Raw genomic sequence first — 26,268 nt, 5'->3', positions numbered from 1 at the left:
GAGTGCAAAAACTGTCATTTGTGCGTTAGTCTCATTCACTCATTGACATGAGACGACAATCATGCTAAATATCACACCACTGAGCTACCAGGAGATCAAGCTACTCCAAGTTCAGGAACCATGGGAGCCGGTGAAATCATAACATTCCATATAGAACATATCACTATGGGATTTGTTCTGAAAGTGACTCTCCCCCCACCCCCCATCTTTACCTAATATAAGCTTGAATGTCCGAAAAGAAGAGAAGAGAAAAAAGGAGATTTTGCTGAGAGATTAAGAGGAAGTGAAGATGGAGACATCTTGATTTGGTTAAATTATAATATATGAGCAGAGAATTTTCATTTCTTAAGGCTTTGCACAACATGCTTTTGTGACAGAAAAATACACATGGATAGAAAATGTGTCTCTTTCCCTCATTCCACTTCATTTCAAACTACTTTCACTATACTGCCAATATATTTTGGGACAAATTCTGCCTCTGGATGTATGCACAGCTTCCAGTGAAATTCACAGGAGTGCCATTGTGAACATGTGAAGATAGAATTTGGTTATTTGCCATCTTTTTATAGAATCCTGACCTTGGTGAAGTCTCATCTCCCAGTCTAAGACATAGGCCTCCAGTTCAGAACAAAACTTAAATGGAGTAAAAAGGCAGATGAGAATGTTACTCGCCCTGCTAGTAAAGCCACTGGAGCACCCATCAAACACCAGTTTGAGAAGAATGGTGCTGCTGATGAACAGTTCACAATAAATAAGTTATTCAGTGTGTTTAATCACTTTTTTCATGTTTGTAAATTGTCTACAAACAGACTGAGATTTTCACTAATTTGTCCCCTATTTGAAATCATTTGATAAATGTTTTGGGCAAACATTTTTCAGCCTATAGTTTTGCTTGCTAATGATTTGCTGCTAGTATTGCTTCAAGTGTTTCAACTTTAACAATTCAATATTCCAACTGTGGGACTGGCTACTTAAATCACATGCTACGATTTCTGTTCCCTGATTGATTGATATAAGCTTTATAAATTACTTCTGCGACAAGCCCAAGATTCCCTTTCCACAATCGTTCAGACAAAAGAAACATTCACCTGAAAGTTTGTTTGCCAAAAGCAAATAAATAAGTAGGTCCACAAATGGTCGCAGCAACATTCTCTTTAGAAGTCACCAAGATGTCCATGTGTAATTTTCTCACACTATTCACCAAGTTCTAATGCCAACATTAACCTTTTTTCCTGATATTTCTTTTAATATCATTAATAAATTGACAAAAAAAAAAACTTTTGAAGAACTCCACAGTATTAACTCTGAAAGCTCTTCTGAGAAAAGCAGTGCTTTTATTCAGCAACATCAGTGGGGCTTACCCTTCCAATATATAAGCTGTTTATAAACCAGTATTTTTAATATGTGTTATGTCTGTTGCAGTAGTGCCTACAGGTCCCAATCAGGAACGGTTTCCCACAATTCTGTGTGCTAGATCTCACATGTACAAAGATCTAGCACAAAGTTAAGAAACTGCATAGGGCATTAGTGTGTGACCCTTGACTGTCTAATCCCTTGAAAAAACATATTTTTTTCATAAGTGGGCAACTAGTTACTAATGGCCAAGATATGAGAACTGACTGTGAAAACAGTGCTCTTAGCTCAAGTGAAGAGACTGCCGTGGTCACGTGAGACTGTTCTGTGCTATCCCTTTCTTTGCAGTGTTGGAGAAAGATTAGCATTTTTCCTTCTACCATAAGGGAAAAAAGAAATCCGAAGGAGCCATGGAGTGGCATGACAAGAAAGGCAGTGTAGAAGTGCTACATGTTGTAGGTAATCTGGTACACTGCTTGTCTGATTTTTTAAGCCATTTATTAAAGGTTAGCAACTCTCTCTCACGTCTGCATTTTAATGGGAGGGGAAGTATTTTTGCAATAGCATTACATCTCTTCAACACTTTTTAAGGTAACAAAGAGTGCAGGTTACCTGGGGATAGTGAGGATGAATCTGCAGTGTTGGTATTTTACTCTAGGCATCATCTCTTGTGCATGCCAAGTTGTAGCATGAACATAAGTAGTATAACAGATCTGCATAACTGATTTGTGTAACAGGAAAGTAGGTCACACCTTTGTGGCTTAATGAATCACTCTTAAGAATGCACTTCACTATTGTTCCTCTAGTGAAGTGTAGAAAAAGCACACGTGTGGTGAATGTGTTTACTGACTGGAGTAGGTCAAAACCAATGGATTGTCTGAAGACCTAGATGTGTATTTAATCAGAAATTGGGGCGGGGGTTTTGAGTTGTATTGCCACATAGACCATCCTGTGCAATAAAAGATATAAAATAATTCTGGCAAAATCCTGGATCCATTAAAGTCAATGGGAGCTTTGCCATCGACTTCGGTGGGTCACGATTTCTCCTTAAAACTTTCTCAGATTTCAAAATAAAGGATGGATAGTTACTGGATATTAATTATTTCAAATGAAGTTAAAAAAGCAAAAATTAAAAAAATGAGCTATGGCCAGAGTTAAATGCGAAGGTCTGATTCCACAAAACACTTAAGCATGTGCTTAACTTTAAGTACAAGTTTAAGTCTCATTGACCAACAAAACGTAAGTAAATGCTTTAAATGAAGGATGTGCTTAAGTCCTTTGCTGAATTGTGAGCTAAATGCCCATTTATCTAATCAAACATGTAAACTATTTTTTCTCTTCTGTGTAATTCTCTTGGTCTTCCTTTTACATTGGTGCATTCTGAGATGGTGTCATTATGACATCACAAGCTACATGGCTTGCACTTGGTGCTGGATATGACTTTGTAATTTTCTAGGAAATAAGATTATTCAGAGGAGAAAAAGAAGTAAAAAGGGGTTAGTTTAAATTTGCATTCTGCATGCTCTGAATTGATTGATTAGTTGGGATGTCTAGCATATATTTCAGGTCTTAACTTAATTTTACATTTTTGATTTGCAGTTTACCTTAAAAACATTTGTATTTAAAAGTATTTGTCAAATTAAATTCTAGATTCTCTAGTCTAGCCAAGCTGTGCTAAGCAGAGTACCACAGGCAAACGTATTTTTACATCACCTCTATGCCTCCCTGATTCTGCTTCACCCCCTGGTTTAAGTTCTTAGTTGCACCCGGCTTCAGTGCCCACCAAAGGGCCTTTCCAGAAGCTGGAGATCACCAAAGTACAACAGTGCTCATGCCTTAGAGGTTATGCGAAGTGGTGGTGTAGAGCTGGCTACACCAGCTCTATATCACTGGAGGACTCTCTGATACCAGGGAAATCATCAGAGGGCCAATTAAGCCAGTTCTATAGACCCTTTGCTCTGCCAGTGTTGCAAAGGGGCTGTATTGAGGCCAAGGATCTGGCCCAATATAATTAGACAAGTACAGTAAAGAGTAGGCAACATGAAATTTCTCATATAAACTGACCTGCTGGCAATTTAGTGGTATTAACATTATTAGGATTTTCCTGGAGCACATTCCATTTTTTGACTTTTGCAAAACTAACTAAACATTTAAATTGGCAAATTACCATTGTTTGCTGATCCCTTCAGAACTATTTTCTGACAGCTCTTTAAATGACTGAAGCTTAATTGGTTGCGTTAGGGAAAATGCTTATGTGCTACACACCCTGAAACTTACTTCCCCGTAAGGAATAAAATAACAGTAAATCTCACAAAAGCACCCATTGTGTACTTACTTTTAGCTCTTGCTATACTGGTATAATATTACAGGCTTATTCAAAATGGTAGTCTACCAACATTCAGAATACACACATATACAGTAGTTATAAACACTGTAAAGGCTTTATTTATAAACATCTCATAGAGGCAAGACTCAAGAAAATTAACGTTCACATCACTTTGCAGACTAATGTATACAATATATATGTCTACGTAAAGGGTATCAGACTATGAAAGTGACTGGGAATTGAATTATTTTTGTAAGAAAAGGTAACAAAATACGCTGTTCTAAGTTGAAATCTCTGAGTTTATGGCTTCCACATGAACAACATTTACTTAAGGATTATGAAAAATGAAATATTGAAGATAAATTTTAAATCGCTTGAAGCTGCTTTAATGCTTAGCTTTCACAGAAGAGTTGAAAAGTTCTCATTCAAAGCTTCCCGTAAACAACTGTATCATTACAACTAAAATATTATAAAATATTAAATAAACCTGGCTGATTACAGGTTGAATTTCCACTTGTTATTTTTTAAATTAAATTGTATGTGTTAGTGCATTAAGTTTGAATTATCCTGCCTGATAGTATTCCTTATTTGGAGCAAAATTCACTAATGTATAGTTCCATCACAAAGTATAGACACTACTTAAGTCCCACTTAAGTCTTTAAAATACTGCTTAATTTGTATGTAAATGATGCATAGACCTTGTGCTGGTCTATTGCATAGGGATGAATATCACCCCTACGGTACAATCTCACTCTCTTATTGAATTTCCCAGGAATTTGTCTAAGTAAATGGTGCAGAATCTGGCCATTAGTCAGTTTATTTTTTTGTTCAAAATACTGCTATTTCACATAACAGTTTCTTAGGAAGCATTAACTTAAATTACTGCTGTGTGTCTTACTCTTGATTACTACAGTATGCCACTTACTATATGCTGTCAGAACCAATGCATGCACTTCTATCTTTCAGAAGCCAGAGTAACAAAAAGTTTGTTGTCATAGTAGAAATGGAGACAATTTTGCATTTGAGGGGAATCTGAGCAAGTACCACCCACACACATGACACAATCATTTCCACAGTAACTAAAGGCTCAGTCAGGGGGAGTTGACAGGGCTCAGCACCCTTCAGAATGGCACTCAGATACTATGGTGCTAATGGTATAAGAACTTGAACTGAATAGAGAAAAGCAGAAAGAGACGACAAAAACACCAACACCTAAACAACACAAATATGTGAATGTATGAAATGCCATAAAGTTTTAATTCCCATGAATTAAATAGGTCTTTCTACCCCCCATCTTCATACTTCCTCTATTTATTTCTGCATACTGTGACTATAGTTTTGCACTTATTATAACAGATTAAACATATGATATGTAATTTAATCCACATGTTTAAATAAATAGATTAAAAAGAACAGAATTTCTAACTCAAGAACGTTACTGAGAAATCCAAACAGACATCACTTGTTTTCACGTATAGAACCTCAGGGGACTACAACCACAATAGAAACCTGGTGAGATGCTGGAAATGTCCAAACTTGAATAACTGGAGGAAAGGGAATAGGCACTTTACAAATACATGAATGCCCACAAATACACCACTGAACATGGAAATTCAGAGCACTCTGCCCACTGTAAACTCTCTTTACTGGATCTAAAACAACACTCAGGAAAAGGACCAACAGAACCCCTCATTAGAAGAAACTAGGATTATAAAACCTGAGTTTTGTTTTTTCTCCCCCCCCCCAAAAAACAAATCAAACAACCCTGTGGGGTTTGAGGATTTTATTTGGGTCTTCTCGTTTTATTTTGTCTTTTCTATTTCTATTCCACTATGAAGAATTTTGGTAAACAGAGAATACATTTGAAAGATTTTTGATCTTAGAAACATTAGGCTCTGATTTCACTCTGAAGTAGAGCTAATTGGGAATTTTTCGACAAAACTTTTTTAATCAAAAATGCCTATTTGTTTAAACTGAGACAATTTGTGAAACAGGGTATTTCACTGAATCTCCTGACTTAAAAAGTTTTTTGAAAAAAAAAAAAAGTCTAAATTGTTGCAATGAAGTGTTTTGATATTTTTAAACAAAAAAAAATGTTTTTCTGGTTCAAAATGACTTTTTGTTTGTAAATTTAAGCTAATTCAAGTGAAAAAAGATTAAAACATCTAAAAGGTCTCAATCAAAACAACACATTTCAATCAACCCAAACCAAACATTTCTTTGATTTTTTGGTTCACAAAAATTTGAGATTTAAACTTTTTGTCCTGCTTTGGGTTGATAAAAATTTTCAAAGTCTTGAACATATTTGCAGGATGGGAAAACTATTTCCCAACAAACTCTGCTCTGAAGATTGACCTTAATTTGAATATAAATCTGCATTTGTGAACAAGGTTGTGTACTGTTTGTTACATTAAAATGGTGCTAAACTGTGGCATATTTGAGGGGTTTGGGCCCACAATGTTGTTTAGTTGAAACTTCACAATAGGCTGGACTTTGACAAAGCAAATAAGTAGGTGAAAGCAGGGTAAGCCTAACTAGTTAGTTGTCTGGAGACTCTATTGTTGTGGCACAGTATTTTACTTTAATTGGAAGCTTTTTGTTTTGGACAATATATACACTTTTTATATTTAAGAAATAAATATTCTTACCAAGTGAATCATATAGTATGAGTTTTGTGTTTCATTTCAGATTTTTTTTCCTCCAGTTTCTCACTTGGTGTTTTCAGTAAGTTTTTGTTTGTTTGTTTTTTTGTTTTTCTGGGAAATAAACTATGGAATTTGGGGGGGGGGGGAGGGGAGGACCCTGTGGAAGGTCAAACAACCACAAAAGAAACCCTGTAAAAACAAATTCGGAAGAACCACACACATTCTAGGTTTCCTCAGCTCCCAAATTTAAATACAGATGGAACAAAGACATGAATCCTTTGTCACCTTTGACTAATCCATGTAATGCAATTTCATATTCTCTCATGTTTCCAACCAAGGGTTGGATTCCCTCTTACACCAAGTTTCGTAGTTTTGTAAAGGGATCTTAAAGTGGTTGTAAATTACATTCAAATCATATCAATATAAATGTAATTTACACTCACTTTAAGGCCTCTTTTTTCTGCCAGATGGGTGTTAAGAGGTCATAGTGTAAATTAGAAGAATCAGGACTCATGTATTTAGAAAAATGATTAAATTCCCATGTTGCCTCTCATGATTCTTTGTGATATATCACAAGGAGACATTAAGGTTAACTTGGGTCATTGGATTCAGGGGGAATAGTTTTGAGTGTTTTTGAAAAACAGTCATTGTGTCATTCACTTTTCTACAAGAACGGAATAATTCTTAATCCTGACCTCCTTATTTTACCTGCTCCTCTGATCCCTACAATGTTGCAGCTTAATTATGCTTTGAATTAGCAACCGATTCTCCCGTTGTCTTTTCTCTCACTGTCATGCTATTGTTTTTCCATTCCTTTATTTAATTTAAGCACATTGCTGCTTTTGGATCTTGAAAATGAATTGTATTGATACGATTTGACTGTTAATATGCCTTGGAAGAGGTGGACTAGAATTTCACTCCTTTGAGCTGAAGATCATTTGTGATATGCTATATCAATTCAGATGTGTATCTGTACAATTTCTGTGACAGCTTATTATTAAACAACTAATAGTGCAGAGTAAGCTAACGGCATCATATTACAGACTCAAAAGTTATATTATCTCATCATATTTCAAAATATGAAAATACTTCTAGTGACAGAGTTAACAAAAAGTCTACATTGTTGCAGGCTGTACCAAAAAATAATTGACTGCAACAGGGAGTTCCACATCCCAAAAATCAGGGCATATATTTTTTATACTGATGTGAAGGTCAATTATCTGGTAGTAAAGCACACAATAAAAGGAGATTATTATGATTAGAGAAATAAGTAGAACATTGTGAATTTGGAAGGGCTGGCAGGGGAGATAGCTTTTAGGCTCTTTTTAAATTACCAGAAACATCCTACCCTGGCACAGAGCATCACAAATTAATTCAGAAGCGAATGGAAGAGATAAATTAGTTCTGATGCAATTGTTTCAGTGGGCTTCTATCCTGAATCTGGAGAACTGTCATAGCACTGCATCATGTTCAAAATACTAGATGTCTTTTAACAGTATTACCTTCTACTGTATTTATAACACAAAGTATGATTAAAACTGTAGTGAGATTTTTTTTTTTTAGCACCATACATTCTGAATGGAAACCTGGCTGATCTATCCCTGTACTTTAAGTCCTTTCTCACATCGCATTTCTTCAAGGAATGTTGTATACCACAATAATACATAACAAAAAAATATTAGGCGCCTTCAAGATGTGTGCATCATTCACCCAAGCTTCTGCATAATCTTACTATCTTCTCCCTAGTCCTCCCCTCCCTAAATCTCTTATTTTCTTCACCTTTGTCCTCTCTAACACTTCTTTTCTACTTTTTCCTGTTGTTCTGGGTCTTAATCCTGGGACTAATCCTGGAAACCATCACTACTGAGGGCAGGGCTTTCTACTAACTCACATATGGCCGGATTAAAAATGCTCTGAGGCCAATGAACTGACTCCAATTGTTTTCAAAGAGTTCTAGAATCAGGCCCATAGTTAATCATAGACTACAGTATATGGCTGGTAATTCTATGTTCAATAGTAAATCCTAGGTGTGTTAGCAAGATTTTGCAGATTGCACCCTTAACTCTTCAGTTAAGGAGAACTGTCCATTTGTTTGAAAAACAACATGGTACTACACTGAAAAAAACAGCAACAGCAATAATACTTACCCCACAGTAAAAAACTGCCTCATCTCCTGTCTTCGAGACCTCATCAGTTGTTTATATTCTCCAATACGCAGTTTCTTGCCATCAACAATACAGGTGCGTTTTGGTCGAGGTTTGTATTTGTAGTTAGGGTACTTCTCTAGATGGATTTTACTTAGCCGTGCCTGTTCTTCATAGTAAGGTTGTTTCTCTTGATTAGACATGGATTTCCAGCGAGAGCCTATATATAAAAACATGACGCTTAAGCAAGGCAGACTGAGTTCTAGTTATAGGCATTGAGAAACACACTTTTTTTTTTTGGCCACCTTGTATAACAAGTTCACCAGCATTTAAAAAAACTGTCTGTGGCCAAGATTTTCAAAAGTGATTAGCTATTTTGGGCACCCAATTTGAGATACCTCAAAGGGGCATGACTTCCAAAGAGTGCAGATCACCTGCTTTCTGAAAATCCAGCTCCTTTAAATTGTTTCCAGTCAGACACCTAACAATTGAGTCATTTAAAATCAATAGTTGCATTTGAAAATATGGATCTTGGGTCCATAACGTTTTTTTTTCAATTATTCTTTACAATAATGACCTTTGACCTGAAAATAATTCTGTGAGCTATTTATTAAAATGCACATCACTAGAGTCAGGTTGGGTCTACTGTCATTTTGTTGATCTTAAAAGCTTATCACATTGGTCATGTATGTATGCTTCTCCAAGAGTTCTTAACAACATAGCTTATAAATTTCTAATAATGTATCCATCATTGCTCTGCTACTTAGCAAGGAAAACTTATGAAAAGCTCACTTATTCACAAATTTACAAACATCCCCTTACTAATAATACATCTTTAATTTAGTTGCACTTTGATATAACCTTGGCATACTACTGGCACTCTACAATATTTTAAATTCTATTATGCATATTTTTCTCTGGCCAGATGAAATGAATATATTGAACTGCACTTAGAAAGTTATTTTTTTAAAGGAAAGCACATTTGCAGTTATATACACCACTTTAAGTATTGTAAACGTTCATTGAAAGCTGAGCCAATAAAAGTAGTAAAAAATTCTAATACAGTTTATACAGGAAGAGGAAAAAGTATTCAGATCCCTTGTATTGTTTATAAAGAATGATCTAAACACTTGGAGAGAGGGTAGGTTTTGGGGGGTTGTTTTGGGTAAGCAATGCAGAAAGTAGCTTTTTGGTGTCTTTCAGCTGGATAAAACTATTACAGCTGCGGTAAACGTGGGTGGAAGCTATTCTTTTACCAAGATTTTTATACATCAACAAATGGAAAAGTTGTATAAATATTATCCATAGCCAGCAATGTTCTCTGTCAGTTCTAATAATTCAGACTCTTTTCTCATTGTCCTGGAAAAGTTGCACAGATATTATATGGAGATAGACTTATTTATGACAGGTTAATTCTATGGTTAACGAACACACGATTGCTGGCACTTCTAATATATTTATGCTGAAAGTTTACATTTTAATGAATACAGTTACTATACTCCTAATAGTTTTTTCCAGAATGCACACAAATAATATAGATTCTCCATGGTTGCCAACATTGAAACAGTGCAGGGTTTATACAAAACTGAAAGGCTATTCATATAACTTATTTAAAATGGTAGACAAAAATATGAGAACTTCTAAGTGAGATACTAAAAGTTTTAGGACAGAGTAACATTTATTTCTAGAAGGTCTTTTTACCTCTGACAGAAATAACAAATGCATGAGAAACAGCTCTGTTAAAAATGCATTTCAACTCAAAAGTTTACAATAAAATGATTACAGATGAAACTTGATTTTTACTGTTATTTATTACGAGTTACATTTAGAATCCATCTTTCACTTCAAAGACTCAGAGAACAAATATATGTTTTAACATTTCACCACTCATTCTCACGTATGTTTCTAATTCTCCAGAGAGGTCATTGACTCACAATGTCTAAAAAAATCAGCCAATTTATTTGCACAGTGGCAAAACGCATGTATTGGTGTATGCCCATATCACATGTGTATACACGTGAAATATTACTTCAGAATTGTTAATATTAAGTAATATTTTAATTGTGTAATGCAAGTGTTTCCTTCTATTTTTTTCTTCTAACAGTGATACATGTTTCATTAAAACATTACCTTATTTTTTAAAGAAAATATGCGTTGAAATATATGCTCTTTCAAGTATTATGAAACTTGCTGACCAATAATTCATTTCTGACATTTAATTCTCTGACATAAATTTTTATCTTGGATTTGTATTAAACATACTTCCAAAATTATTAATGTTACCATAAGAAGCACAGTTTCCATTTGCATGAATTAGGAACTCTTGAGTTCAAATTATTTCTGATGTGATCATGCAATGGGTCACTTTACCCAGGAGCCATTGTTACAGTAAACTGGCAATTCGGACAGTCCTAGTTGAATGAGGGACAATACACAGGGGGACACAGGGCTGTCCCTCCCTTTCAGAGTCTCTGCCATTCATTAGCTAATAGGGGAAGGAAAGAAGCTGATTGGTCCCTCACCCTATCCTAGTCTGAGCCAAGTGGAGCTTCTTTTTGCTACGTTCCCAGCAGCCCCACCCTCTCTACGCTGTACCAATAGTCTCGGAGCTGTGTTTTGTGGATACAGCAGATCTGACCAATCAGCTGTTTTGGGGTTAGGAAAGAAATTTTTCCTTCCTGTAGGCACCTGGGAAATTTTTCGCCTTCCTCACAGCACCCTGGAGGCACAATTAAGTTAAATACTAATAGGATTTAACAATTGATGATAGTACTTGGAAAGGATGTTAGGTCTTCACAATTTGTGGGTGGTTTCCAGTGTGGTTAAAAGGAATGGTTCCCAGAAGTAAAAGACCTGAGATTTTATTGATGGGCCTTGTGCTCATGGGATAGCGGAAAACCTTATGGCCTTCCGTGGCCAAGGTCCTCCCCCCACCCCCTCTGCTTTTTAGTATTCCCGGTCCTGCTCACGCAGGGAGGGAGGTGGTAAGACTCAGAAGAGCATGTTGAGTCATAGGCCAAGGTAGTTATATGGAGTATCCGTGTAACCCCTGTATTGGAACCAATTAAAATCCTGGTGAGAGTATGGGTGACAGGACAGGTAGAGCCCCTACCCTTTGTTAAGTTTAATAAATTGTGGCCTGTTCCTTAAACATCCATCTCTGCATTTGCCGCCACATCTACATCAGTCACAATATATTTATTGTCTTGTACTTACCTAGGATTTTGCTAATATTGGAGTTGTGCATGTCAGGGAAAGCTTGGAGAATTTTTCTGCGTTCATCCTTTGCCCAAACCATGAAAGCGTTCATTGGTCGCTTGATATGCGGTTCACTACTGGCTCGGCCCCGTGCGTCCCTGTAGACTCGAGCTTCAGCCACAGTGGCACCTCCTGTTGGCCAACAATAATACTGCTGTAGTTTAGCTGCAGAGCCATTCATTGCTTTACTTCCTGTAATATCAAGGCAGGAAGAAACAAGATGGATGCAAAGCATTATTATTTTGATTACAAACAACTTCCTATGCCTTGTTCATTTTAGCTTCATTTTTTCTCTCTCTCCCCCTCTCCCCCTTCTTGCTTCATCTATAAGAGGAGATAAAATAGACCTAATTTCATGATTCCAATGTAACCATCCAAAGGCAATCTTAACAAGATCCACAATACCTGTATTAGCCAACAAATTGTTTGTATTGATAATTATATTTTTCTTCTGTCAAGTTACCAAAGACTAGACCAAGTTCCAGTTCTGGGTTCTAATGCTGCGTGTACATTTTGTATGTTCCATGGGTGCATATGTATAAAAGTTACACGTGAGAATCAACAGTGATGTAGAACTGCTCACAGAAGTACTTCACAATGACTCTGCTGCTTGTGCAGTGGAACATATCCAAACATTTCGTAATCAATTATATAGCGTATTCTTAATCTGTGGGTACATGTTGCACATTATATAGGTCTGAGTCTGCTGGGGGCTGAGCATCCTCAGTTCAAATTTATTTCAATGACAACTGAATTTGGTTCAGCATCTTGCAGGATCAAGCCACGCATCTGTAATGCGGTAGTTTGCAGTCAACAGGTATGCATGCTAATACCAGAGCAACAGGTTGGTGTGACTAGTACATTGGGTTCCCCTTGACAATGATATTTTAGTGATCCTGATGGCCTGCCATTACCCACCTGCAATTCAGCTGTGCATGCTCTAACCTAGGGGTCAGCAACCTTTCAGAAGTGGTGTGCGGAGTCTTCATTTATTCACTCTAATTTAAGGTTTCGTGTGCCAGTAATACATTTTAACGTTTTTAGAAGGTCTCTTTCTATAAGTCTATAATATATAACTAAACTATTGTTGTATGTAAAGTAAACAAGGTTTTTAAAATGTTTAAGAAGCGTCATTTAAAATTAAATTAAAATGCAGAGCCCCCAGGACCGGTGGCCAGGACCCGGGCAGTGTGAGTGCCACTGAAAGCAGCTTGCGTGCCGCCTTCGGCACATGCACCATAGGTTGCCTACCCCTACTCTAACCTGTGATGGATCTTGGGCTGCACCCAAGCTCAGTTTTCATGACAACAAGCAGCCTAAGCTTTACTGTACATTAGAGTGCACACAACTGAACATCAGGTGGTAGGAACTGCCTGATTAGCTGAGATGCGAGCCTGGTAAACGCATGTCCTTGTCCTGAAACTTTTGGAATCATAATTGTAATATACACTTTTAAGGCTGGAACATAGCTGTGAACAGAGAGCAAGAAAAGGCTGTACAGGAGAAAAGTGACACAATTTTATTTTAGGCTTCAACACTCTACACTCATGTTATCCAGTGCTTTGATAAAAACAAAAAGGTGGTTGTGTCAAAACATGACAATAAATTAGCACAATAATATGCCTTGTTATTTTTTCTGTAGCAGTGTGAAGGTAATTTATATCAACCAAAAATATAAAGTCAGATATTTAGCGTCTGCAAAGTATCATTGTTCTATTGTCTTCAATGACTGGCTTATAGTTTTTAATTATGTATTTGCTAATTTACTGGGAAAACACCATACTTTATATACACAACAATTTAATTCCATGTAGGCAATTCATTTATATGAAAAAAGGCTTAGAACAGAGGATGCATAACTAATACACTACCTTTTTGCCACCATGCCCACAGTACATTAATTTCATTTAAAAGGCACTGACCATACAGGATAAATTGATTTCACTTTATATGGCGTTGACAGCCATGTTTATTGTGCAGTGAAATGTAGTGTAGTTTCAAGCGGACAATATCCATCAACATAGGGCAATATGCTGACTGCTGGGCCAGATGAAGACATTCATTACCCTGGAAGCAAAACACTCATTCAGATACGACAGTGTCTTCTCCTGAGGATCACTGTGGAAATTTATGATGCCCTCAATACCATTACTTTACAACTGACACTGATTCAGCAATTTATATACTTACATGTGTGCACATAAAAGAAGACAGGTTGGCAGCAAATGTCAGATGCAAAAATATTTTAATATTATTCTGAGTTAACTACTGTGCCACAGGTGTTCAGCATTTACAGATGGTTACAATTGCTGCTCTCTCTCTCTCTCTTTTGCAATAGGGAGTAGTGGTTTTGCTGAGTGGGTGAAGATAAAGATGTGCTTTTAGGACTTAATCCAAAGGCAACTGGAGTCAACAGGAGCCTTTTCCCTGTCTTCAAATGGGTTCTTGATCAGACTCTTCCTGCACGTCGTCTCAAATAGAACATATCTTTATTTTAAAATTGGGATATTTTTAATTGGGGTTTCCTATGTTACTGTGGTTTAGTGACATAATTCTAATAGGTAGGACTAACACAAATAACAGAAAAATGTATATATAATTATATGTATAATTATTCCATTTTTTTAAATACCAAAATTTGCAACAACTATGCAATGATAATGCAGCATTATGAAGCTAGTTGACAAATGAAAAAATGAGTAATTATTCTGTACAAAATTGTCAACATTTGCAACAAGTTATTCAATCAGCTCTACTGATAGAAAAGGAAAGGGGGGGGGCGCGAATATCTCTACCCAGCTGATTAATACTGTGATAAGGCAATTTCCTGAATTTCCTGAATTCAGTTTAAGTACAGTATCTTTGGGTCCATCGTACTAAACACAAAGTTCATGCATTATTGTGGGCTGGGATTTGATGTAACCTCTGTAGAGTGGAGATGTGATGGATGGCCAATAGTGAACAATGTGTCAGACAAGAATAGACTTTTGGGACAATGCGTGTAAAGTGGATTTCCTGGGAGATATATAGTGGAGGGGTAAATGCAAACCTAGTCTTTTGAAGCTTTGCTCTTAGGAGTGGACTTTTTGTCTGCTGATCACCTGTTATACAAGGCCATGATCAAAGATCCAAGCAATATAAAGGAAAGCGTATGGGCTTGTCTACCCTTGAAATGCTGCAGCTGCACTGCTGTAGAGCTTCAGTGTAGACACTACGGCGACAGGAGGGGGCTCTCTTGTTGAAGTAGTTAGTCCATCTTCCTGATTTAACTTCTGAGTGTAGATCTGCCCTGAACGATTCATGGTTGTTCTGATTTTGAATCTGAGACTGTTATGGACTTGTAACCACATGGAACGCCCAGTTGTGGATTTTGAAGGATTAACACCTAACAGAACGTGAGATTAGGGTCACCTCTGATAAACATTTTAGTGTGTGTGTGTAGGTTCTTTTATTGGTTTTTAATATGTTTTCTCTTTAATGCTTTCATCTTAAGAATAAATGTACTTACTTATAAAAAGAGCTGTGTAGTAATTAGTGACTACTGTCAATTACAATTGTTAAAAGCCTCTGAAGAGAAAACAAGGCACAGAAACTGGCTTGGTAAGGCAGTTTGGCTTGATGGGAATATATATCGTTGACAGAGAACTATGCAGCCTGGAAAAACCCAGTCAGGATGGAGAGAGACATGGGTCTCTACCCAAGAAAGGGGACTGCTGAGGATCTAGAAACCTAAAAGTGGGTGCCCTTGGTGGACCATGGAGTGTAAATACAGGTGCAGTTGCCCTGGACTGTGACATATATATGATTTTACACCTTCTACCTTCATGAACATGCTCCTTGTTATAGTCCCAATTCAGCAAAGTGTTTAAGCACATCCCTAACAAAGCGCATAAATGGTCCTTGGAACTACTCACATGCCTAAGTACTTAACTGGATCAGTGCCAATGAGCTTCCTTCCCACCTTTCTGCCAGGTTCCCTCAAGCCTGGCACAGATTGAAGAGACAACAAGTGGCCCGAATTTATGGGAGGATTTAATCATGAGGGAGCTGCCACAAACCTTCCAAGAATTTCTGTTTACCTAAAAAGGGGAAAAGGAGGGTCTATCTATCTTTGGGCCAAATGCTGCACTCATACATCCCACCACCACGATACAAATAAATGGATTTGTCACAGAAGATCTAATAAAAGTTGTTGGGTGGTTGTGGGGGGGGGGAATGAAATCTTCTCTCAACCTACTGGTACGATGCAGACAGCTGCTTAACAGTTTCACTGCCACTACCGCCCATGACTGTACGCTGGGCCCTCCCCCCATCATCAGATTTTAGGCCCGTAGATCCTCATAATGGTGGATCTACTGGCCCATCCCTGGATTGCCTCACAAGCTCCTTCCCTGCTGCTACCTTGCAGTAGTTCTGAAGTGAGGTTTCCCTGTTCTCATGAGACAGGTGACACTGCTTCCCAACTTCACACTCCCTGCCATATTTCCAGTGATATTGCTCCACTCCAACAGCATAAGCAGAAGGGAGCATCTGGCTCCTTATGTCTGTAATTACAGTATAATGATCAATAATTAAATAAAGGAGGAAACTACTGTAGTCTAACACAACTGCATGCAAAACATGCTCATATAACACCATAGGGGGATCAGGAAAGCAACCTTCAGCTCTGAGCACTGTATACAAATGAAAAGAGTTACTTTGGAGAGGTATAATGCATCATATAGTCTCTAAAAGTAAAACACTGAATTCCCTTGTTATGGTCAGCTTTTGTGCCTGCAGGAGTAACCAAGATAATAACACCACACAAATTTCAAACTGATTTAAAAAAAAAAAAAGTATTTAAAATACAATTTATTTTGAAAATCATGTCTTGATTTACATAACTGCCACACCATGCCAGTTACAAGCGACTGTGTTTATCTACAGTTGGCATGGTTAGGAAACAGCTTTATAAATTTTTGATTGCACCAATATGTACAGTTGGCCAATGAGTTTGTCTTTAAGTCTTTCTAATAAAGTTTTGGCCTGATCCTCTGGTTCTGATGCAGGAAAAAGTCCAATATACTTCAATATAGCTTTTGTAGGACTGAATTCTTTATTTGGAGAGATTATAATTTGGAATAGGAAGATGAAACTACAATCCTTAATCTACTTTAATTTAATTTTTAGGGAACGATCCTTAATTACAGTAGTAGTAAACTGCAAACATCCCAAAAAGGACACAAAGCTTGTGATGCATCTACTTTGAGCAAGTCCATACCTGAAGGATTGGAAAAGGCAGCTGAAAAAAGTTGAGCGTTTCTCTGCTTGATCTTTGAATGAATATGTGCAGGTAGGCCCAAGGGCTCTCACAAAAGAATCTGTGCAAAATGAGCTTCTAAAAATAATTAACAATTACACAACCTGTCTGTCCTGTGTCCCACAAGTGCAGGAGTATGTTCAACATACTGTACATTACAGAAAATGCTTCTGTTTGCAAAAGGTATTATAACCGGAGAGCAAAAATTCTTAATGTTCACTGAGGTTATAACTAAGGCTTTAATGATATAAAAGACACAGATGTAAAATGTGGTCTTGCAGGTTGAAACCCATAACAATAACAATATTTCAAACTGCAAGTCAGCGCTAAACAATTTCAACATGTCAATCAAATATCAAAAAAGCTTTTTCACCCACATACAAAATTTCAACAAGTTTTACAAACCACATTCTTGTTTTGTGCTGATAGTTACAATAATGAGTGATCCAGAAAAAAAAAGAGAGACTATTCTGAAATTTGAAGAGCAAAGGATATGGAAGACTGTAAAGTGGTAGGGATTTTAGTTCTGGTTCATAGGGAGAATTTGCTCATCATTATCTAATAAAATCCCTCTGCAAAATAATATGTACAAAATACATTACTAACTGGGGGAAAGTTAAAACAATTGTGTGTCTGTGGTGACTAATGGGCCATTCACTAGCGTACTGTTTATAATACAGTCACAGAATGGCAGTTTGACTTCCAGAATGAGAACTTTGGTTGGGATTCAAAATTTTTACAAAAACAAGATTTGGCTGCCCTATTGGCTTAGTTGGCAGGGAAATCTACTCCTCAGCCCAGCAGAGGCTGGGGCTATCCTAGAAGTGACACTTTCAGCTTCTGAGGGTGTAGGGCTGTTTTGGTTTCCAGCTCTTCAGCTTCTGTTGGGCTGAGCCATGGATGAGATAATGCAAAAAGAAAAGCAGATTGGACAACAGTGCTCACTTTTTGTAGATGCAGTGTTTAACTCCTCTGGAGGAGTTAAATTCAGGATTAGCGTAGGAAGACTATACATGGTCAAAGGATAGTAAAAAATGAAGGGGAGGCTAAAATACTATGGCTCTGATCTGGCCAAGCACTTAAACTTTAAAAAATCTTCTACAATAAGATGAGGCTAAGTGTTTTTCTAGGGGGGTAGATAGGCGAGAAGGAGGGTGCTTTCCGTGAATAAGGGCTGGGAAGAAGTTTGGTCAGCATCTGGACAGAGGTGAGGATGGGGGAAAGTATTGCCATGTGAGTGGGATGTTGGGGAAATTGTACTGTAACTTTTGACATATTGCTTATTTGTTGTTTGCCTGTATCTGTTTGTGTCTTATCTTTGAGATTGTAAGCTCTTTAGAGAAGGGATGGTCTTCTGTGGCTGAAAGCATGGCTCTGTTGAAGTTAATAACAAAATTCCTATCGACTTCAACATCTTTCTGATCCTTTATAGCCTCCAGGTGCTGCCCTGCCCTCTTATTTGGGCAAATAGGAGACCCTGGTGGCCACATCATAAAATACTTCATGCCAATATGAACTACTAGCATTGCTATTGCTGGTTACAGGAGTGACGCTGAGGACTGAATGGGCATTGAAACTGGAATTATACACTTGTTCTTAGAGATGGATCCCTCCAGAATACGGGTAAGGATAAAATAGGGTACAGTGAAAAAAATGACTTTGCAACTCTCTGTTCTGTACGTCCTCTGTGGACAGAGGATGGCAGCCTCCAGTACAGCTTGTCTGATATTTTTACAAGCACTAAAAACAAAAACACATCTGAAATTAATGGATGGGCAAAAGCTTTAGAGAGTTGAAAAATACAACAAATACCTTTTCATTGAACTAATATTTTTAGATACAAATTCATATGGCTGATTCTGCAAAATGTGACAAATTTTTCTGCTTGATAGCAGAATATAAGGACTGATCCAAGTTAGGTCCTAGGTTTATAGACATGTTTCTTATCCCTTCTCTACCTTTTTACCTCTTTATTTTCTTTATATCCCTATCCACATGTAGATGACACTTTATTACCAGCAAGGAAGGTAGAATATATGGGCACTTAAAGAGCCACTGTCAAATCCTACTTCCATCAATTGTCTGGTGTGAGACACTCTGCAATGCTAATAACGGAACAGAGAAATCACTAGCCCAAGGGGTGTGAGGTCTGTAGTCACTCTGAGGCACAGGTATCCTGTATGGCAGTGTCTGGTCACCAGGCTGCCTTCACTCCAAACACTAAACAAATATTATTCAGCTGGGATTCTAAGGTCCAACATTTCTCATGAAGAGTATTTGGAGCCTTGAAGGGAAAAGAACCTGAGGAAAGTATGACTGATTTATTAAATTAATTGTAACATTTTAATGGGATCTAAAATATTTCACCTCCGAAGACATAAACATGCTAAGTAATGCTAAGAATTAAAAATATACTGTAGCAGAGGCTAAAACCCCTCCCTTTCATTAATGCAACACTCAGTTATGATATTCTTAGCAAGTGTTACTGCAGATAATGCTTCTATTTTCCCTATTAGAGACTCCATTCTCTTTAAACATCAACAAGAAGAACCAAAACGGAATTCCCTAAGGTCAGCTCTGAGGAAACATAAACCTCTAATTCAATAACTCTGCTACTGCACTGAAAAAGGCCTTATTATTGCAACATCCATATGGAGTCAATTGGACATTAATGACTAATCAATCCCTCCCTCTTCTATTCTACTTATAGTGTCACAAACCGTGTTTAGATTAGCCCATTTCCTGCTTAGGATCGCTCAAGATGTCTTTTGTTCTTTCAGGGCTGGCCTGATGGAGGCAGCTTAAACAAACACACGACCCAAGTGGCGCAGGAGTTATAAACTGCCATATGTGAATGAACAAAGGGGCCATACTAAAGCCTTTTGTGGTATTTGTTAATGTTTTTCATCTGAGCTTAAAAAGACCTAATGACTTTGCGGTGAGCTGATGCATGTGGCTCGTGGCTTTGCAAAATGAAGGAAATTCTAAGCCAGTTATATATCAGCATATATTTTCCAAAGTCCCTTGTTTTCAGCTTTGGTGGCAGAGAGTTTCCTTTTTATTACATTTGCTTTACATATGCAAACAAAATGCTTTATCTTAATTAAAACAGAGCATTGATGCACTTGAACACCTACACAAGTTACATGCTTTTTTCTCCACTAAAAAATGAAAAGTGAAATATTATTTTTGTGTGTGTGTAAAATAAAATCAAGTCTTCTAAGTTTTATCAGTGGTAGCAGTTCACTCAGCAGTGTAAGTGCTGATTTGTGACTTGAATTTAAACCCTGAAACAATATTTTTAAATAGGCTATTATCACCTCCACAAACAGCAACCAGTTTTGTCCAAATCCACAAAGTTCAAATGAATCAAAAACCTTAAATGCAGCTATTTTCTTGATGGTTTACACAAAAAGTTTAGATTACTTGACCACATTTTATGGCAAAACTAACCCTTATTGAAATGTGGCATGGTATACACTCGAAAACAATGAAATCATCTATTAAATAATACAGAACTGTGTTAAATTACTGTAAAGAGTCTGATTTAAGCCCACAATGGTAAGGTTATTTCTAAGTGCCGTAGCACAAATGGAATGAAAAATGAGTCTTTGGGGACCTGAGAAACTTCTAGGTACAAAGAAGGACGCTGAAGTAGCCTTGATTTTATATTTCTGGAAAATAAATTAATTAACTGTAATAAAAAGTCTTTGTATTCACATAGCAATTTTCATTGGAGGAACTCAAAATGCTTTACAAACAGATGCAAAAGCCCCCTCTTGAAGTAGGTATCATTAAACCCATTTTACTGAGGGAAAAAGTCAGAGTTGCAAGTTATACAATTTGCCCAGTGCCAGTGAATAAAGTGGAATTCTCAGTCACCAGGTCTACACATTATATACATTGCATCCCTATTGATATCATTTTTTGCATTTCATGTTTATTTTGAAATTAAAGTATTAACTGTCACAGATTAGATATGCAGGGAGAAGCACTTTATAATGCTTGTTATTATTACTATTATTAAAAGGTATACGACACACTCCTCTGATATTGTAGTTGCTTTTTCGGAACAATTATGATGACAACTAAGCGGCATTATTGTTATTATACCAATCGGTTTCAAAGCCAAAACAATACTAATTCACTTGAAAGGGATATTTTATTTGATATCAGATTAGCCCTTTAAGATCCAATATATCATCAGTGGAACTGATACCAACATGATTTCAAACACCTCCTGACATGATACTACCTATATGCTTTATAAAGCATGATATTGATTTTTAAAACACAGGGACATATTTTACAGTCTTTACTCAGACATGATATCAAACAAAGTTTTGCCAAAACTAGATCCACCAGATTTGTACCCATTCATATTTTGGCCATTATTTATTTTATTTTGTTTTGTTTTAAGATGGAGAACGAAGAATGACAATTCACTCTAGAGAAAAATGGCAGCACAACTTCAAATTTGACATATACTTTTTTTTAGATAGAGATGAAGAAAAAAAGGGTCTGAAGACTGATAAGAAGCAACTTTTCTTGCCTCTGTACAGCAAAAGATGACTTTGAACAATTAAACTACAGCATGGTTTATAAGGAGATATTCTGTGTTGACTTACTAGGAGAGAAGTTGTATTCAGCGCAGTTGTAGCCATGTCAGTCCCAGATATTAGAGAGACCAGGTGGGTGAGGTAATATATTTTATTGGACCAACTTCTGTCGGTGAAAGAGACAAGCTTTCGAGCCACACAGAAATTTGCAGTACAAACTGCCTAACGTCATGTCCAGTGTGGAATAACTGTCGGTATCTAAGAAACTCTGAAATGCAGAGCATTCCGCCAAAAGATTTTTAACATCTATTTTGGAATCATTACATTAATGGCTCATTTATAGCATTCAATCCACAAACTGATATAACACATCCTAGCATATATCATAATTCAGTGTATCAATATCAGTAATTCTCTTCTATCCAGTGTTTGCTGTTCTTACTTATTCTGTCACATCTATAATTAGACTGCAAGACCCTAGAAGCAGAATGTGTGTGTGTCTCATTTCTTTTTTGCCTAGTACATTTAGTGGGTAGTAATAATAATTATAATAATCAATAGTATAATAAATAAATAATAAATGATGATGAAGGAGAAGCAACAGCTGTAGTACAAGGGTATGAGCTCAAAGTTAATACATATTAGAAAATCTTTGGAAAACTCATGGGAATAATTTTTCAAATGGGTTGCACCTATCTATCCAGGATGTGTGGGTGAAAACAGGAAAATGCTCTTACAATTTGGGTAACTGCATGCAAAAATACCCATTTGCCATTCCCTGATTTGTGTTAAAAAATATGGGATTTTGCAGTATAATCGGTGTCCATACAAATATTGCAAGCTGAAGTTTGCATGAGCATTTGAAATGTAACCTTTGATCTGTAGTTAGATGCTATATTTAAAATGTAATGATTTAATATTTTCAGGAACTAAGAAAGACACTCAACTACTCCGAATGCGCATTCTTGTCTAACTGCTTAGAACATTAAATTTAAAGAAACAAAGAAAATTCTGTACTCTGGAAGCAAAATTTCACCTTGGATGTGCAGATGGGGCTAGCTGCTCAGTGAAACTCAGTGCTGGAGAAGGAAATGGCTATAAACCAGTTTTCCATTCCTAAGATCTTGATACTGCTGGAGAACAAAATGACCTGTACTATAATTTAGCGCAGTATAAAGGCTATGCAAGCTGGAGTGGCTCTATTTGGACAATTCCAGTGGCCAAGGATTAGCCAGATTGCACAGTTCTTCATCCCATCCCTACCCTCTTACCTATGCTCGAAGGGGCAGAGAGAAGGTAGTATAAAGGTAGCTTTAAACCACCTGAGATTTCCCCTCTGCTGGAGGAATTCTCAGCTACCTGTGCGAAACAGCTTTGAGCTCCTTTTACATCACTGGAGCAGCTCAAAGAAGATTTAGGCAGGGCTCAGCATCTGGCCATAGGATTTCTACTGACATGAGTGGCAGCGCCTTCCAAGAGTAATTTGGCCTTCAGAGTGTGAAAATAAATGTTTTAAACCCTGGAACTACTATACTTAATTTTTCACTCTCATAACTTAAAAATAGGCTGAGCAGACTGACTGCCTTCAACATTTGTGACAATAATTTCCTCATGGGCTGAGACTTTCTGTGCAAAGCTTCAGCCTCGAGTTATTTTTTACAGCCTTGTTCTAAATTCCTGAAAATAATGGTTTACTATATAATGGAAATTGTGACAAGCCCTTAACTATAACTGCGCTAATGGGCACCTCCATATAAAACTCAGAGCATTGTAACCGTGGCTGTATAATATTAGCAATTCTACTATAATCATTTTTAACATAAAGGTGCTATTACAAAAGAATCATTTACTGTAGCACAGAAACAGCAAATGAGAAATACTTATGCTTAGCAGTAGGAAAAAATACAAGAAGACAGCTGAAAATCCAAAGGTAACACTTGTGTAGAACTGCCAGAGTTATAATTCGGAAAGTGAGAACCATCCTGTATATTAAATATTAGTGTCTGTGAGGAGTAGTTTTCAATGCAGTGGGAAGTCGGTCCACACCCTGCATCTCAGATTATTCATCACTTGAGGTGGGAGTTCCCCCCTATAAAACTGTATGTGGGGTTTGGCAGCAACCTCGTCCATAAAGCAGCTTCCCTCAGGAAAGCAATGGGACAGTCCTTTAAGACTGAGGGCCTGATTCTCATGTCATTTGCAGGCATTTACACTAGTGGAACTCCACTGACTTTCATGGAATGCTTCCTGATTTACACTGCAGTACTCAAAATCAGACTCAAAACCTAGGTCTCGGCCACCTCAACTAAAATATGGCACCTCTATGCTTTCCCCTAAATTCCCAACATTATTAGTTAATCCTGGTCAATTAGGCCCATCATCCAAATTTCAGATATAATCAGGTAGATGTCTTCGTGCTACAAATGGCACGCACAATTATCGGAGGCCTCCTCTTAATATGAGGACCCATAACTCAGACAATAAGAAATTATTTCATCTTGAATTAATAAAGGCACATTTGGGGGAATATCGTTTATCAAAGACAGATACAGATACTACAGGGGACAAGGCATCTAAGGTTTGAGCTTTCTGTATTCTCTCTGGAAACACTTCTTTGTCTTCAGACAGCTTTCACCATTTCCTGATTTTAATCTTTCCTTTCTCAACTGCCATAGCAACTATTACAAATATTTATGTGTGACAAATACTGGCATGGAGAGGCATTCTTTCCACAGTATTTATGAGGCACTGTCACAAAAGTAGATGATGCTTTGTCATGCATGTAGTACCTGCTGTTTACACCTCAGCCTACTAGGGTGTTAAACATGTTACCTCACAGTTTTGGATTGTGTTGGCAGGCTGCCAAGATTGATCTGCTTACATTAAAAAAAAATCTGTTTCCCTTACCTCTCCCTGACAGATCCAAGTTGACCTTTTGTGGAGTTAAAAAAAGATTTTTTTTGACTTGTGGATTTTTGCTGCCCACCTTTTTGCAGGAACAGTTGCTTTATTACAGGACGGTTGCAGTGGGCATCATCTCAGTCAGCATTAACAGCATGTTGGAACTTTAGGGATACAGCCAATGTGTCTCTTTAAGAAGTTTATCTGATCTTTATTTAAGAGGTGTGCACTTTACATATCATGACCCTGAAGTCTGAAATGTAAAACCAGGACACCTGTCTCTGTGAGTATTTGCACGGGTTGTGGAGGGAGTGAACAGTGGGATTCTGAAAACTGGGGAGCATGCTGGGAGTTGGAGATACAAAAGGCGGCTGTTTCTTTTTTTCATTCCTTAGTTCTCAGCTTTCCTCTCACCACTTCTCCAGCTCCCCCTCCACACTCTCACCTTCTCCCAGGAAGCTCACCAACCTACCTCTCCCTCCTTGAAGCTTGCAGCCTCCCTTTCATTTCCACAGCCAGCATATTCTTTTCCCTCACAGGCACATTACCTATTCTTCACCCCCCCATACCTGTAATAACTACTGCTGCTGCAACCATCTACCTGCTCCCTGGTTTCTTGGGGACTAGCTATACCTGCACCAAACCCAAACATGGTACATTTCTTTCTCCACCAGCCACTTACTCACGGAATTTGTCACCCTACTCTGCAGTGATTGTGCCCCACAATCAATAACAATATTGCTGACCCAAGTCAAACACCAAATCAGAAGTACTAAGATATCATGCACTGCAATAATTTAGATAGAAGACATAGATTAGTTAGTCACTGGTTGAATAGGACCTACTCCATTGAGAGTGGAATTTTCAAAGGAGTCTAAAACAGTTAGACACTCAACTACCTCAATGGGGTTTGGGTTCCTAACTCCTTTAGGCCCCTTTGAAAATTCCAGACGGAATGAACAGACCCTGCTGTCTCTATCTGCAGCATGCTTGTGTCATGAACTAAAAATGGTACTTTTCTTTGCCTTAATGCAAAGAACATTTGCATTCATCACAGAAAGTAGGTTTCCATGAATAATGCGATACTCTACAATATGTTCTCTCCAATAATATAATCAGTCTTCCAGAACATATCTGTTCTTCAGTTCTATCTATTTAACTACATCTATTTGACCACTATTATTTTTACAGAGCTGAGTACTGAAGGCCATGCTATATTCTGCACCCAGGCTCTCTAGTTTCAGCAATATTCCAGTGATGAATTCTGCAGCAAACTAGAAGCTGGATATTCTATGGCAGCACAAGATGCACAGAAAGACCTTTTAGGAAAATAGATCTTTTTAAACAAGTGTATTATATTTAACGTATGCTATAATTTTAAAACCCAAGTGATTGTTTTTCCATGTATTTTAGGCTGCTTCCTAATTTCCATTCAGGATTCAATAAAAACTGGGGACTGGGGAGTGAGAGTGTGGGGAAAGAGGAAGAAGGGGCTCTAATCACCTTCTGGTGGATGGGGGCCTCTCATCCCATCTTTCTGGCTGCCAGGAGGAGTGTGGAGAAACTAAAGGGAAGGGGACAAGCCAGTCAAGGCATGTTCAGAAGGGCTGTGGTAGTGGGGGAAATGTTGACAACTCTTGGCAAGTTGTTTCCAGGCTGATCATTTGCTTCCTGAAGGCTGAGTATCCTCATGAGAAGTCTATCTAGCTGGCATGCTCCTTCTCATGGCTACAGAGCATGTTCACGGAGCACAGCTAGAATTCCTTGTAAAGAAGAAGAGGCA

At 37.5% G+C, this 26,268-nt stretch overlaps 1 protein-coding gene across 48 annotated transcripts in view; it reads right to left on the bottom strand.

Annotated features, from left to right (window-relative positions):
- The window catches only part of SOX6 (SRY-box transcription factor 6), a 456,705-nt gene that overhangs the window by 8,034 nt on the left and 422,403 nt on the right, over positions 1–26,268 (bottom strand). For 44 of the 48 annotated variants that reach the window (XM_065594763.1, XM_065594780.1, XM_065594788.1 and 41 more), the window contains 2 exons: positions 11,685–11,918; positions 8,472–8,688 (listed from right to left, as the gene is read on the bottom strand). In XM_065594763.1, coding sequence (XP_065450835.1) covers positions 8,472–8,688; positions 11,685–11,918 — 451 coding nt within the window. The remainder of the gene's footprint in view (positions 1–8,471; positions 8,689–11,684; positions 11,919–26,268) is intronic. The other 4 variants (XM_065594783.1, XM_065594759.1, XM_065594776.1 and 1 more) reach the window with 1 other exon arrangement.

This window comes from Chrysemys picta, chromosome 4 (assembly GCF_011386835.1).
Source record: "Chrysemys picta bellii isolate R12L10 chromosome 4, ASM1138683v2, whole genome shotgun sequence".
NCBI classification, from domain to species: domain Eukaryota; kingdom Metazoa; phylum Chordata; order Testudines; family Emydidae; genus Chrysemys; species Chrysemys picta.
This window is presented reverse-complemented; position numbering and strand designations above follow the sequence as displayed.